This window comes from Opisthorchis viverrini (assembly GCF_000715545.1).
Source record: "Opisthorchis viverrini unplaced genomic scaffold opera_v5_131, whole genome shotgun sequence".
Taxonomy (NCBI): domain Eukaryota; kingdom Metazoa; phylum Platyhelminthes; class Trematoda; order Opisthorchiida; family Opisthorchiidae; genus Opisthorchis; species Opisthorchis viverrini.
In genome coordinates this window covers 340,167-356,877 of record NW_008751784.1, presented here as the reverse complement: position 1 = coordinate 356,877, position 16,711 = coordinate 340,167, and the positions used below count along the sequence as shown (strand labels likewise).

At 45.7% G+C, this 16,711-nt stretch overlaps 1 protein-coding gene across 1 annotated transcript in view; it reads left to right on the top strand.

The window, feature by feature from the left end:
- Positions 1-2,025: 2,025 nt before the first annotated feature.
- The window catches only part of T265_06270 (hypothetical protein), a gene marked incomplete at both ends in the record, with an annotated part of 37,389 nt that continues 22,703 nt past the window's right edge, over positions 2,026-16,711 (top strand). Inside the window, 9 exons of the mRNA XM_009171490.1 lie at positions 2,026-2,121; positions 2,159-2,204; positions 2,245-2,423; positions 2,459-3,088; positions 5,198-5,340; positions 8,525-8,936; positions 9,883-10,356; positions 10,909-11,025; positions 14,079-14,149. Of these exons, the coding sequence (XP_009169754.1) occupies positions 2,095-2,121; positions 2,159-2,204; positions 2,245-2,423; positions 2,459-3,088; positions 5,198-5,340; positions 8,525-8,936; positions 9,883-10,356; positions 10,909-11,025; positions 14,079-14,149 (2,099 nt within the window). The remainder of the gene's footprint in view (positions 2,122-2,158; positions 2,205-2,244; positions 2,424-2,458; positions 3,089-5,197; positions 5,341-8,524; positions 8,937-9,882; positions 10,357-10,908; positions 11,026-14,078; positions 14,150-16,711) is intronic.

Genomic DNA, 16,711 nt, shown 5'->3' with positions numbered 1-16,711 from the left:
GAAATCCTGGAGCTCCAATGCCAGTGCCCCCCAAATGGATGTAGACGCTGCCAAGCAGTGGTCGTTGGGCTGGCACCTTCCTCTGAATGCTGAGAAGTGCGTCCATATGTCGTTTTGAGGAGATTCAGCGAATGCCTTTGTTATGCATGGTGAAAAGGGACCAGAAAACATCATGAGGATAGATGCCAAAAAGGATTTGGGCATCTGGGTCTCCTCAAACTTGTCCTTGTCACTGCACCATGAGAAACCAGCCCAAAAGGCGCTCGCCATTTTACGGATGATCCGACGCACCTTCTCCCGTTTTACTCGCACGGACTTCCAAATACTCTATGGGGCCTACGTCAGACCGCTCCTGGATTACGTCAACGAAGTTGTCTACTCAGGACGCACGAAAGACGTAACCCTCATCGAGCGTGTCCAGCGAGCCGCTACGAGAATGGTTGCCAGCCTCAAATCCATGGACTACAAACGCGTCTCGCGATGCTTGATCTCTTTCCCCCGGAGTACCGTTGTCTCCGACGGGGCCTGTTTGAACAAAGCTAGGTAAACAGGTTTTTCACCGCTGATCCAGTAAACACAGCAGGGTCATAGTAAGAAGATTTTCAAGCTCGAAGCGGACACATTTATTAGACAAAATTTTTTCTCCTGTCGGGTAGTATCTGCGTGGATTGACCTTCCTCTGTTGGTTGTCCACGCTCCTTCTAGAACCCAGTTCAAAGCAATACCATACATTTATTTATGCTACATCCTTTTTCCACTTGTGCCTTCCAGGTGGACGACAGCCACTGACCGACAAGAACAAAACCGACCCGGGAAACCTGAGCAAAAGCCTTGATCCTGTGTATCAAATTGTGAATCCGTGAATTCTTTCCCGAATCCGTGGAGAATGCCAGCGGCACCCGCCAAGGCGCAGAACACCACACACGGCAAATCACAGGAGATTTGATACTATGTTGCTTTTAACCTATGTGCACCGTACTATGCATAAAATTCAGTATCCCATCTACCATATCTACCATCTGCCATATCTTTGACCCGGTTCACTATCCGGCATCAGAATAGCGATTCCCCCCGGCAAATAAAGTTAATCTCTCACCGATGCTATGTGCCCTGACGTTACAATCCGGGCAAAAATCCTTTTCAAAAAGAACTAGGCCACTCTGCTGCAATTCAAATATGGAATTTGCATACGAAAAATCGACTAGTCATTGGTTCAAGCGGGAACTGGGAATGAGCATGCTGCTGGCTTCACGAACACGGCATGTTCAAGGTCAACCGGCTACCGAGAAGTGCATCTACCAAGGACGGTCACGACAAAAACTCCAATATTAGTGACGCCACAACAAAACAATACCCTCTGAACCACCAATGAGCGCCATGGGAACTGTGTGTACACAAGAGAATAACCTATTGCTCGCCGCCGTCGAAATACATGAGCTTACTTCACCGTCTAATCCCATTTGAAAGGACTATCACTTTTTTATTTATAACCAGACACCTCCGGTTTATTTCGTGTTTGACAAAACTGCTGTTATCGCACTGCGTCAGACACCCAATACCAACTCGCCTTCCTTAGGTATCCTTCTCTAGATGCGCAAGCTGCGCGCAACCGTTTTCCCCTCTGAGGAGGCTCAAAGAAAAGTGCGACGACGAGCTGTTTCTTACAACATGCCCTGTGAGCCATAAGCTGCCATACATGTCTATGGCTGATTCCTGTTAACTAGCCCTTCGCTAGGTCTCACACTACCACTTCAACCACCTGATTGCTTGTGAACTTTTCTCCTCTCACATAGCGGTCCCCTCATGCCGGACGCGGAGCGTCGGCCACTCGTACTTTTGTCCACTTTTGTGGTCTGCAACAACGAAAAAGCACCAACAACAAAAGGACCTTCACCCTACAAGTTAATGGCAAGGTAAGTAAAAAATGAGGCATAAGTGTCCTGGATCGACCCATGAAGTTTTAGAAGCCTGTGAAACTCCGTGAACCAATCAGATTGATGGCTTTCAAGTATCCGTCTTATCTGTTTGGGTCCGCCGCTGGGTTCGTATTTTTATGCGGCCTACAGTTATGTTCCCCACGATCTTCAACAGGTGATGGATTCGCCGGATTCCCTTCACGAGGTAACCTGAAATAGTTTCTCAATCCTGATTTTCAAAGGATTTTGACGCCCTGAACGACGAGACCTTCGACTGTGCGGAAGCAGGTGAGTGTGAACACGTTTCAATCTTTCATGAGTTCCATAGGTGACTGGGAGTTAGAACATGAACAGTTTGCACTCAAGGAAAGTGCATCAGAGAATTTGGCGCCAGAAGCAGATGCGCTTCCAAGGTTTTGGGAAGCCCCTGGAGATTTTTCCTTCTTGTGGCAACCGAATGCTCTCGAGACATTCGAGAACGTCTTTGAAGATGAAGGAAGAGAGAGGGCAAGTTTTTCCGTTTCTCCCAACCTAAAATTTAGGGGGTGGACGTTGAAGAGACTATTCAGAAATTGGTGTCAGAAGATGAAACCTTTGACGATCCGGCTATATTAGACATTTCGCGGAAAGTATGCCGTCAGAAGTCCTATGGATCAGCACTAGAGAAAATTCTCGATGTCCCATCTTACCCACCAGCTCACACGAATATTCTTGGCACATGCAAGGACATATGGAGTTCGGATGAGGCCAGCGCACCAATGGGTGCTACCGTGCGTAAGCGTGAACAAGCAACAAGTTCACGCGACTCACTCAGCCTTATGGATATCTTGCGTCGTCTGGGTAGTTCCGCTTCACCTTCCAATGAAAAGCATTCGGAAGATACTTCTCTTCCTGGATCTACAAACCTGTTACCGAAGTTGCTTCGGGAGGGTAACATTCACCGTCAATCTTTTCCTGTACCAGAGACTCGTGTCAAATCTGAAGCGGTCGGGGCCAAGTATTCCAAGAAACCGGTGTCAGTATCCTGTGCGTTACCCATTCCCCTGGATACTGTCGGATCTATGAACTCACGCTCGCTTACTGATAGGCGAGGGCCGCCTTTTATGCGCCACCCAATTCACCCAGACCGACCACCCCTTGCTGTTACGCCTCTAAATTTTCCTGCGAGATTGGTAAGTGATGATCGTTGTTGTATTTAATTACATAGGAAGATGAACCGAACCGTTCACACAATTAGTCGGATAATATCCTATATGGTATCGATGGATGATTTCTGGAGTCCTTTTGGGACTCAGGAGTTTTTGAACCTGTCCGTCACGGTGGTGTAGCTGTAAACTGATATAAGACTACCACACAATCTAAGTTCTAAAGCGACTGTCATTCTAAACTTGCGGCCACATTGGTGATGACGAGGGTTCTGTGGTCACAAAATGTGAATGACCGATTAGCCTCAGTGGGTCGGTGTGACCTCACTTCCCGGTCTCCAAGTTCGGTATTTTTATTGGATGTCCTTTGGTATAGTTTGATAAAAAAATTAAAAAAGTGCTTACATAAAGTGAACGCCATGAGCCAAGTCGCTATAAACGTTGGGTCATTCGAAGTGACAGGGTCGTCCCATCATCTCTGAAGCAGAATATCCTTCAAGTTTGTAACGTAGGTGGACAGTTGATGTCTTGAGATAGTGTTCCACGGTGTAGGTATTCTTACCGAAGCACGGTGAGTACGGGAGTATCTCAGTGTTGATATAACGGTTTCAGACCCTGTCTTCAATAGTCTGTTTGAGGGGAGCTGTCTATTGCCACGAAGGTTATCAGGTGGGAACACATGTGGAAATTTTGAAATAGGTTCACTGGGGCTTTAAAACAAAGTACATTAGCATATCATAGGGTTGAATTCGGAGCCAATGGGCTAACCCTATGTCCCACATACGAAGTTCTGTAATTCCTGCAGCTAGTAAATCGACCCAGATGATGCTATACGCAGCGGTCGATTCGGGATGAACTTGTTTTTAGTTGTATACTTCATGGGTGAATCTGAGCTAAGATACTGCTGGGATGCCCAGAGAGCAAGTCTAATCGCAGGGCAGCCACGATTGCTGTTAGGTTACCACAGTTGTCCAATGTGTGAGGAGTAAGTCATACTTGTGCGAACCCATTTATTGATCAAGCGGATTATACGGACAACGTAGTCTCGGTTTGGGCTCAGGATACACATCTTTTCGTCTTTTCGGACTGCGTTTGCCTTCTCAGAATTGTAAAGTTATAATGATTGGTTAGCTGTTGCGCCTGCTTGTTCTCGCACTCTTCTCACCTTCGGTCGAAATGACAGGCAGTTTTGTATATCTTCATCACCAACAGAATCTATAACGAACTAGGCACTCACCTTGGTAAAACAACTGGCGGATATGTAAACCTCACCCTCGTTGACGTCGACGTGTACAAGACTGTCGTACTTTCCGGGCTACTTTGCTGTTGAGGAGCGTGGGCTCACAAATTTTGTCAGTGAACTAGCCACACGTAACCACAACTGCTCCGAAACGTTGCTTTCATCCGGTTGGTGCAGTTTACGAGGAAGGAAAAGTTCCATGTTCCGTAGGTATATTGTCGACACCACCAAGTGCGTTGCTCAGAGTATTTTCTGGCTGTACCCAAACAGAGGATTGTCCTCAAGCGTAGGAGTCGGCTAAAATCGTCATGCAGGACAACGGATTACTTGACGCAAACGAGTAAGATCCAGTTTAGTTTCAAACGGGACGTTAGTTTGACGGAAACTCGGGGACTGAACTTACCTATTGAGCTCGAAGAGGGGTGAAAACGATCGTGAGTCGTCGAAAAGTTTTCAGAAACCCCATACTACTACTACTTCTACTGCTAGTTTAAGCTTAGTTGTTCGTTTCCTGTATGTTTGGAAGGTGGAACTAAGGAGGACGATTGCGTTTGGTTAATAGCGAGTTCTAAAATGGTTCTAGTCGATCCTAGTAGTGTCTCTCTTGTGCCTGATCTTGGGTTTCCTCGTATTCCATTTTCCATGCGCTGTAACACACAAACCATTACATACTTGGTTCACAAGATCAGGTGGTGCACGTTGTTGTTGCTTTTATCTGTTTGTACGCTAGAGGTGATGATGCTATCTCGGCGTCTGTATTGCCTTCTGCCTTGTTGAGTTCCAGGTGCAGCAAATATTGTCGTATTTACTGTATATTAAGTAATTCTGTCTTATGACGTCCAAATTTTCCACCGACTTCGCTTCTTGCTAACATCATGTCTTTTTAATTGTGACAGCAGCCACCTGTCAGTTGTGCAGTCATGCCGTCTGTTGCCGATAACTTTGGAGTGCGCCCTTTGCTGCTGGGCACGTATTCGGGTTTGCAGAACGATCTCGGGGCCTCTGCTCTGCATTTCCTGTTGCTCAACGCGCAAAACAGGTGCGTAGTTTATTCCTTTGTTCCCTTATTCATTAAACCAGATATATTGGAAAGCATTGTACTACTTTCCTTTCGCTTGCTAGTGCACTTTCCACAACTACGCTCATTAACTTAACTCTGAGTATCTCTGGACACTATCAATCAGTTCTTTATGTTACTTCGACAATGGGCCGAACTTCGTGAATGCCCAGCAGTCAAAACGCCTTGGTCTAAAATAACATACAGCGGCGGTGTTTAGTTCGATTGGCAGATCACCCAGCAAGCGAGATGTCAGTGCAAGAATATCGAAGGCTCGAATCATGTTTGCTGATTTGTATCACTTGTAGCGTCAAGAAGGCATCTCACTAAATGTTAAGGGTCGTGTGTACCAGGCTACACTAAGGGTTGTGTTATTGTATGGGTGCGAGACGTGGTCTCTGTGGGCGGATGATATGACGCCCTACTGCGTCTACTTAAACTTCTCATTCCGAGATATCATCTAAACAGCACACCGCGTAACTTTTCTCAACGCCACGACTTTATTTACGCTTAAAGGGATGGTTTACACGGGAGGAATCTTAGTCAGGACTCCTCTGTAAGAATGATTGACATAGGGCTGACATAGACATGAATCGCAATGAAGTACTTAAAGGGATGGTTTACACGGGAGGAATCTTAGTCAGGACTCCTCTGTAAGAATGATTGACATAGGGCTGACATAGACATGAATCGCAATGAAGTACTTAAAGGGATGGTTTACACGGGAGGAATCTTAGTCAGGACTCCTCTGTAAGAATGATTGACATAGGGCTGACATAGACATGAATCGCAATGAAGTACTTAAAGGGATGGTTTACACGGGAGGAATCTTAGTCAGGACTCCTCTGTAAGAATGATTGACATAGGGCTGACATAGACATGAATCGCAATGAAGTACTTAAAGGGATGGTTTACACGGGAGGAATCTTAGTCAGGACTCCTCTGTAAGAATGATTGACATAGGGCTGACATAGACATGAATCGCAATGAAGTACTTAAAGGGATGGTTTACACGGGAGGAATCTTAGTCAGGACTCCTCTGTAAGAATGATTGACATAGGGCTGACATAGACATGAATCGCAATGAAGTATGGCAAAAAGTGCACTGACATGACTGGCACCAAACAGATCAACCGCATATGAAAAGTACGCAGTGTTGAAGCATTGTGAGGGTTTTCGACAAGTGACCTTCAACTCCATCCTTAAAAATACGGAGGATTTGGAAAAGCAGAGTGAAAATTAAGCTGTTCTTGGGGAGTGACAAGAGGCTGAAGTGTTTGACCGTAAGGACTTAACTTGACTGAACGATTGTGGGATGGCGATGTACGAAGTAGCCTCAGCAGAACACTTACTGCGGTACTGACAGCATAGTAACGAAGAACAGGCTACATCCTGACGGAAGAGATTGTCTCGAGATTATCGATTGACGATGGAACTCAGTGGAACACACAAGTTAAGTTCGACATCTCTGTAGAAGTGAAAACAGTATGTGAGTAACATCACACCGAAATGAAGAGGATCTAGGGGTAGCACAGGCTGCGAAGTTTGGAAGTTCTTTGGAGATAGTAAAAGGGAATTGTTATTCTGGAACTAGGGTTGGAATTAGTTTTAAAGGGATAGACTGTTTGACCTATAAATAGATTAAATCCTTCGGCTGTCATGCATCCCGAAGGAAGAACAAAGACCACTCCCGAGATACTCCCACGCTTGAGGAACATTCGAAAAGCTAGGGTTAGTTTCGGACTTCGAACCTTCCCACGACCAGCTGCCTTGAATGCGGAGCTTGTCACGCTTGTTGGAAACTGAAGTTAAGAGTGAGCAGTTGGTTGATTTAAAGATTTTAATGTAGTCAACATATTTTAGGCGAAGAAATATCGACGGGTAGTAGAAACTTGTGTGGATTCACTGAAAATGCATGTTGCTGCTGAATGTTGTTCAGTAAGCCCCATCATGAATTTCTGTGCTATGGACGGGCGTCGAGATAGCTGAGTGATTAAGGCTCCAGCTTGGGGACCGGAAGCCAACCTCAGCGTCTCGCTCCGCGGTAGGCTTGGGCAACCTGGCGGCATCCCAGCCCTCGTATCCCCCATTGGCCTGGCAGCTAAGTACCGAAAAGGTGGTACAGCTGAACAATGGGATACTGCTATTCAATAGACTGGTGGAATGCACCTGGTTACCTCTAATCCAAGATGATGCAAATCTATACGAAGAATTAAAATTAGAAGAAGGTTGGGGAATTGTACCACTGGCAGAAGCGCGAGGTCGTTGATAAAGAATGTGAGCTTTCGTGGGCAGAACACTTCACTGAAAATGCATGTTGCTGCTGAATGTTGTTCACTAAGCCCCATCATGAATGTCTGTGCTATGGACGGGCGTCGAGATAGCTGAGTGATTAAGGCTCCAGCTTGGGGACCGGAAGCCAACCTCAGCGTCTCGCTCCGCGGTAGGCTTGGGCAACCTGGCGGCATCCCAGCCCTCGTATCCCCCATTGGCCTGGCAGCTAAGTACCGAAAAGGTGGTACAGCTGAACAATGGGATACTGCTATTCAATAGACTGGTGGAATGCACCTGGTTACCTCTAATCCAAGATGATGCAAATCTATACGAAGAATTAAAATTAGAAGAAGGTTGGGGAATTGTACCACTGGCAGAAGCGCGAGGTCGTTGATAAAGAATGTGAGCTTTCGTGGGTAGAACACAACCTGAGTGGAAGCCTTCGCCGATGTCATGTAGTCCAACAGGAACGCCATTAACTGAGTCGAATGATTTGCCAGAAAGTTTCTCTTTAAAGATTTCATAACTCCCTTCGCCGTCATTTTACTGGTCACCTTACCTGAGCAATGAGCCTGTTTTTTATTTGAATAAGTAGTGGCATAAGCGTCAGTCGTTCCCCTGCTTTTTCCGGCCAACAGGCAGAAACTGCTCGTTAGTGATCTATTTTAAGTATGAAACTCGAACCGCACTTTCGATCTGGCTACTCTTCGATCATGTGATGCGCTCTGAGACGATCTTCTTAAATCAGTGGTCATCGTAGTGAAGTAACCCGATATTTCAAAATGGTGCTGTTTATTGGAGTGTCAAGAAAACACGCCTTGTTTGGTGGAAGAAGACCACCATGTCTGCTGCCATGTTGTCATTTCATCTGTATCCGTATTTTTATTAGCAGAACCGCAAATATGGTTCGTGATCCCAGGATCCTACAGCTTTTCCCGCCACCCATCACTCCGGGCATGCGTGTTCCACTGTTACCTTCACCTGCTATGCGTTTCGCCGGTGGTGGCACACAAACGCATCCAACTTTAGTCAGACAAACATCCCATCCACCTCTTCAATTTTGTGTTCCGCCGCCGCCACCACCGCCGTCAGGACTCCATTACGCACCAGCCGTCCGATCTGTTGTTCGTCCTGCGAATCCCATGTGGGTTCAGTACGTGAAGGCTGATGAAACTATGGGTGCGGATGCAGATTCAAACGAACCGTTTGATCCTAACGTGGGAAGTTGGATGACTAGGTTCGAGTCGATCGGTGTACTTCTCATGCATCTGCGGCCTCTGATAGTATCCAACCCTTATGTACAAGTAAGTTGTTGACCTGATTTCGCGTGACCAGTAGTTATTCATCTGTTTCTAGCCTTGGTGTGTTCTTTATTTGGCGTTTAGGTTTACTAGCCAGCAAAGATACTCATTGTTTTTCTGTACACGTACAGTGTTCGAGAAAGCTCACAGGTTGATGCGCATACTCAGTAACCGAAAGGTCCGTGGTTCGAACCCAACCCCGGCATTTCGACGATCCTTGTCTAAGCTTGGGCAATCTGGTAGTATCTCACCCCCCCCCCCAGCGGCTGGACATGGAAACGGTGTTTAAGCTGAACGATTATTTTTATTTATCACAACCGCAGAAGGCCATATTCATTTCTTTTAGCTCATGGAATAAACGGATAGCGCATGAGTGCACTCATCGGACTCTGGATTCGTATGTTATGAATATTACTTCGGGAACGTGCTCACTGAGTTGGTAGGCAAATCTTAGTTGATACACTTTTTTCTTATCAGCTCGTGATTCAAGCATGGCTGCCTATGCGCCAGGTATTCCCACCATCCTATTCTTCGCTGGCATGACTGTCGAAGAGCACCTTTTATATGTAACATTTTATAGCGAGCACATGTCTTTTACGGTCATTGTGTGCTCCCGTGCGGTGAATCTCCAAAAGCCTACGAAAATCATCGTTACGCTGCTTATGTGATTTTTTTCATAGTTCCTTGAATATCTTGAGCACGTGCTTTTACCAATGACTTGCAGCAGTTTAACTCATATCTGAATTCCGACAGTAATTAATCAGTCCATCAGAAAAGTACACTGTGTCCTATTTCCTCTTCTATTTTAGCCAGCCATATCAAGACCTTGTATATTAGAGCGGTCTGTCAACTGTTCAGTCGTTAAGTGTTTGTTTTCTTGTTGACGTTTACAGTTATCCTGGAATTTTAGTTGTAGCACCATTACTACTTTGGTTGATTTTTGTTTTAGGACTACTATTTTGCAGTCCGATGGCTACGACAAGCAACCGCTGAACGATCCAGGCAACCAAGAAACGGCCCGCCACTCCCTGGTCAGCTACCTCCTATAATGCACATGCCCAGTCCGTTGTCTCCTGAGAACCTTACGGACAGCGACCATTTCCACTTTAGTTCGCTCAAGCGTAGGTTTGTTGTTCCGTTGGCCTTAGTACCAGCTCTACGTCATTCACAGTCGCCGGATAACACACCGGCAAACGAGGATCCAGCTGCATCGATGAAACGGGAAGCAAGTCCTTCATCGTCCCTCGTTTCACAACCTTCCGCCAATGTTGCAGCTGCTGTGGATACTAGCTCTTCTCTTGGACGTATGACCAGATCGAATGTCCACTGTCCGCGAGTCGTCGTGGAGCTTTCGCTAGCCTCGGCCTTGTCCTCCGGTAGCTGCGAGTCGGAGCTGGTCAGCGAAAATTCGACGGAAAATCCGGTAGGTGTTGTCGATTTGCTGTGCATGACAAACCATACAATTCGGTTACAGAAGCCTGCTTTGTGTATGAGAATGTAGTGGATTAAATCTCTTGTCGTGACCGTAGAAGAGGCATCTACAAGTCACTTTATTCCCGGACGTGTGACTGTAGACAACAACTGCTGAGTTTGTTCTGCTAGTGGGTTACATTACCTACTGTTGAATAGGTGGGGAAGGGCATTACTGCTTTGTCAGTCGTTAGAAAGTCAGCAGTTTGTCCTTAATGCTGACCAATTGTTTCAGAGCCTGTTAACCGCGCCACTGGTTTCGTTCCCTCGACTCGTGACCAACCGATTGCCAAGGGTCGTAAGCAGGCACCAAACTTTGGTTTCACCATCCTCGTATCTTCGCATAATTACAGCACCAGTTGCCCGTCAAAGAGTAGGCTCACATTCACTTGTTTACTTCCATTGTGGGTGTACTCCATTGTAGGCTGGCAAAGGTTCCTTAAGGTGTCTTCATGAGTGCGTTGCCGGAGGTTAATGGTCTTCCTATTGATTTTGGGCTTCATAGGCAACCAGCATGACGGAACAAACGGCCTCTACTACTTCGCGGGACTTCGGCTACCATCCCACAGTTCACGTCAAATTTGCCAGGAAGCGCCGACTTCTCCTTGCCCGTATTGAATGGGTATGTTTTTTTCTGAGGGACATATGCATAAACGATTGGAACATGGTCTCAACCCGTGTATTTGCTCTCCCACTGCAATGAATTTATCAGTAGCGTACAGTAGTGTGCTCCTTTTTGCACTAAGTTGGCAAAACTATGATTGTTTCTAGTTGAGCCTCTATCTTCCCGGTCGATAAAAATAATACTGAAGCACGCTACTCGCATTCGTAAGCGTACAACATGTCAAGCTCACTCTTCTTCACTTTATAGCCGCTGTCTCGCTTCGCGATATCCTTGTTAATTTGGAACTCATTTCTGTGATCTTCATGAACCGGGCTGACTCTTATTACCGTTCTACACACACGTGAGAAACCCCGTACACATCGCGTGGCATTCATCAGTTGAGCTTATGGTCTTGAGATAGATAGTTGTGGGCGAACCAGGAGCATTGTTCAGAGCCTTTTCCGTCCCCAATTTTAGCAACATGGCAATGCTTTAGTCACGCGCAGTTGTCTTTGACCAGGTGACTAGAAACTCTGTCTAGCGCCATTTCTGTCCCATGTTTTTCGCATACCAAATGCGCCCTGTTTGCCGAAGCCCGCTTCAATCGGAAGAAGGTATAATCTGGAAATCAAACATGAGGAAGCTGAAAGTTTCCTCTTAGCATTGGGTCCTACGATCTACAGTTTTGGTCTATTCCGAATGCCGTAAGGATGTTGCCATCCCGATAGTGTACTTTCATTCACTCGTTTATCTTATAACCTTCACTCTACTTTTTGCCTGATGATTTTCGTCATCAAAGATCCTGATCAACCCGATTCATCATCGTTCACTGACAGTGCTCAAATGCTCTGGTGACTAAGTACGATTTTTCTAAGTAGTTGACGCGAAAGGCTATATTAAACTGAACTGAATTGCTACTAGTTTTTTTCCATACAGGACTCAGAAATTAGAGTCAAACAGTAGAGGTTGGTTCTGTTTCAGAGACTATCTTAAGCGAGGTTGTATAAGTGGCCGTTCATCCGCAACTAAATTGCCCAGTTCAGCAAGTAGACCAACGAATGTGACGATGGTTGCTTGCAGTAACTCCGCTTACTCATTGCTGCCGAAGATCCATTACTTTGGAGGCTGGTAATGCGAAGTTTTGGTCTTTTGTATGGATGGCCGTTGCAGGTAACTCTGCCTTTATGATGGTATATATCAATGAACAATGCCACTGCCCACGTGTCCGCACGTATTTCGACTAGCTACTTTTTCTCAAATGTCACTTGTGATGACACGAGTCGGTGGGACATAAGGATGCGAGATGGCCCAAGTGGTTAGAGCGCAATTTACTGACCGGAAGGTCCGTGGTTCGAATCCGACCTCCGCCACTCGACTTCCCCTGTCTAGGCTTGGGCAACCTGGCAGTATCCAAGCCCTCGTGCTTCCTTCGGGTGGCATGGCAGCTAGGCACCGGAAGGGTGCTACAGCTGAACGCTACATAAGGATGCCTACATCAGCTTACGGCTAAACATTACGGAAATCGGCTCAGATATTAAATCAAAAGACTATGAACTATGACTATGCACTCTACTAAGTGCACTTCATCTCGTTTGTCAAACAATTGCTCGAAACGTAACTGCTCAAATTCCGATAGCTCCACCAGTACTTCGTTAGATGTCTTCAGCTGGCCATGATTAATGCACTGCTTATCACCCACTTATAACCGACCCCGTGCGTTCAGAATATTCAGAAGCATACAGTGGATTCACCCTAACAGAGAATATTTAACGTGTGGTCACCTCTTGGGTTGTGAATTTCTCTTCATCTTCGTTGTTCACACCAGCTATACACTTTTTCTTGTTCCCTTGAACTTCAGCAATTTAGCGACCACCGAGAATCCCCTGATAGTCCAATATTCCGCAACATTGGTCTCTCTGTTGTTTTCACGAACACCTGGTGTGTGAATTTTTGTCTCGTGGGCTTGTTTGTTCGGTTAATGAAACGAACAGGCTTGATGAAAGCTTCCTTCAGTGCTATCAGGATTCTATCCCTTTCAGATAGTTCAGCTTAGCACATCGCTTGGGCAAAACTGGATGTGAAGTGCCGATTAGGGAATACGAATTGAACGGCTTTGTTCTTATTCTCCACTCTCCGCCTCTTCGCATGTACTATGTAGACGGAAGCTGGCGCTGATTTTGATTGGATGTGGTGTGAGTGCTTGTGTCTCGCACTGCAGCTATAATTATAGTGTGCTTATTTGACGCTGCGCCTGAGGTGCATCGTGAAGGTAGCGCGGGGGGTTCTGGTAGGATATCCCGGTACTTAGAAAAGACAACACAGCGGTTCATAGATCACACCTTATCCAGAGCTGACTTATATTCCATCACCTCAACCCGTTCGACTGGCCAGCTTTCAGTCTTACTTGTAACCCTACTGAGAACCCGTGCCACTTTTGAGCATACTGGCTAGCCGAGCGCGCTCGTCACAGGTTCTTCGTGCCTACTTTATAACTGGGGTGCTGGGACGTTTCAAACAAATTTCTTGGCTTAACCCCAAACATGATTTTTATTCAACCGGAAGAGACTTTCTTCCCAGCTCGCTAATATTCTTTCTGTGACACCCGCATCAGTTTTTATTTACTCCATACTTTTCACTTTTTGCCTGTACGATCAACCGGTTTTCTTTTGTAGTTTTTTTCATTATACGCATGCTCTGTCACTCATCTGTTCGAGCTGTCCTTTGGGTTCTTTGCAGCCAGATCCATCATTTAACAATGGGAAGCCATTAATTTTGATGCCCATTCGATGTATGTTCGATTAATGAACTTCTTTTCTGTGGAACAAGAGTGATACGATCCCGACTTGTTCATTGGAATCCAGCAGATGTTACCGGCCTGTTGGAAGACTCATATCAACAGAATGACACGGTCATTGGTTGGCCGTTTCCAAGAAAGTGTTTGATGCTTGCCCATTGGTTTGAAAAAATTAGAAAATCATATATATTTCTGTAGGAAAAACGTTGTTTCTAGCTTCTTGTGAGAAAGGAGCGCTATATTTACGTTACTTTTCCATTCTCTCTCTGTTTTTCAGATGTACAGCCTCATTCTTCATATCGACGAAGTAGACATATCTTTAATTCGAATTGTTGTGCAAAATGAAATGTGAGTTTTTTTGCGCCCACTGTTTGGGGTTCGTTTCTCGTTAACTGAAATGTTTCCGGTTTCTCACGTTGGGTTCAAACGTCCTACCCACTTTTATTATGACCGAAATGTCATTCTTTTTTTGTTACATCCCTGTCAGTTTGTTACTTAAATGGGTGATTTTTCGAACATGAGCTTCCGAAAAACTAGGAGACATTTGAAATGTTGTTTAGTGAATAGAATAATGGTGCAAAAGCTATTTCGGTTCCTAGCTGCAATGCTGCCCTAAGGGAGCACGAGGGCTGAAATACAGTCAGGTTACCCTAGTCTAGACAGGAGCGATCGAAAAGCCGGGTTTCGGATCGGACCAAAAACCTTTCGGTCAGTTGCTTCGTAGCGCAATCGCCGGGCTATCTTAAGCTCGTAAACATATTGCTTGTAGAATTGAATTAGTTGCAAGGTGACCATGTTTGTAGCCAAAGTGTTTGGTCAGTTTGTTAGCGCACTGACCTAGAGTTGCATGGTTACTATCACAGTCTAATCATAGGGCGATCACCACCTAATGATGGGTTTTCAACGGAGCCTCTCAGGGGCGACGTCATTTTGACTGACCACTCTTCGAAAACCACATCGACCGAATTTTTACGCGTTTTGGAATGTCCCCTTTTTGAAGGCTACCAACTAGTGTGCAGCCTGCCTGGTTTCTGTATATGGACAATATGCGAATGACTTGATGAACAACTTAGAAACCGTGGGAAACAACCCCGTTTATGCAGGTCAAGTGAATTGGTATCGATTTTTGGTCAGCATGCCATGTTATCAATTTAATGACTGCCACCGCAAACCATTCGGAACCAGTATTAGGTCTGATCGTTTTGAGGGAATGTCTTGACACACAGCGTATTCACGCTGGCAACTAATAGCATAATTGAACCAAACATTCAGCACTTCTAAAACGTAAAATGGTAAACGTCTCACTGGATTAGGAAACATCTTGGCCCTCGTATAGCATCTCTTTGTCAGAGCAGTCCCTGCTAACGTGATCACTTATGATAGTTCTTTTGAAATCTTGAAAATTCAGTGGAAATTGTGTTTTTGACAAACTGTTCTAGTTGCTACAGTGACCAGTTCTCCAATGCACAACCCTCCCAGAACGATTATCGCATTGGTTTACTTAGTGTATTCCGTTGTTCTTATTTCGACAAATGCCATTAAATGTCACGCACTTGACACCGCACGTGGGAATGAGGATGCACCTCTGAAACTTGCCCGTACATATTGAAGCACCTCACTGAACCGGACAGGGGACATCAAACGCAGTACCGCTAGGCCAAAAACTCCTATCAGATGGACACTGCATTACCGACCGGCAGACTTGTTTACCTAATATCCCTTCTTCATTCCAATTAGTGATTTTGTCAACGCGCTGGTGTACTGTTGTGTTTTCACAACGGTTTGTGCGTATAGACTGCCGAGTGAACAATATTCGCGTTTCAGACTGCTTTCCTTTGTCTCACTTTGGCCTTGTTTTAGTATCGCAATATGGCTTGTTCCTTTGGTCGATCACTGGTTCAACCAAAATAGAACACCGATGCTTTCATGTGGGTGCGCTTTTACGGGTCACGAATAACGCTCGAAGCTTCAAAGCTTGTTTGAACCCTACATTTGAGGACGGAGCCACATGTGCGTGCGAGCCTACACTACGATCCTAAGCTTGAAAGTCTGTCTAGAATTTCCTCAACGTGGTGAAGCAATTACTGCATCGATCGAGGGAGCCAGCACCACTGTCATCTCGGTCATTCATCAGTTATGTAGAAGCTCGCAAGAGGGAACGAGGGAAAGAGGTCTCTCGTTTCTTCATATGAAAAACCAGTTGAACGAAAAACCCATATTGGATTTCGCAGGTCAGCTGGGGGCCATTGAAAATCAGACATTCAGTATGCTCTTTGGAGGTTTGAATCACCTATCTTCGAAGAACACGAAAATTGGCATTGATTGCAATCGATAGGAGTGGATGAAGAGGCTTAACCAGAAAAGTTTACGAATATTTTATCAGTGATTCCTGATAACACTGCAGAAGTAGACGTGGGGGGTGACGAGTATGTTTTAGTGTTTTCCCACTTCGGGACCCGGCTAAACCCATTCCCTCCCCGGAGGCCTACTTCCTTAGGACGGTGGAAAACGGTCATTCGACCATGGAGTTGCAAATTTTCTTCATGTTGGCTTACTTTATGTGAGACAACCAGATATTGCACCTGAGTGAAAAACGCATCTTCGTCACGAAGAGACTGGACCCCGTCACGAAGAGACTGGACCTTACCGTGGTGTGACGGTTTGCGCACCTCAGCGATCCACTGAGCTATACTGGAGAGTGTCCCGCGACACTCACAGAGTCTCTCATACCAGGTTGGTCAATGGTTAGAGGTCTGACGAACACAGTCTCCTGGCCCTCCAGGTTGGGGGTTGGAACATGTGGCGACTTGTTCCGTAGAAATGGTAATGCATTTGCATTTCCCGCCAAACACCGCTACCTTGCGGTTAGGCTTTTGAGCCAAAGGCTTTGGTTGAAGACCCTAATCGTCC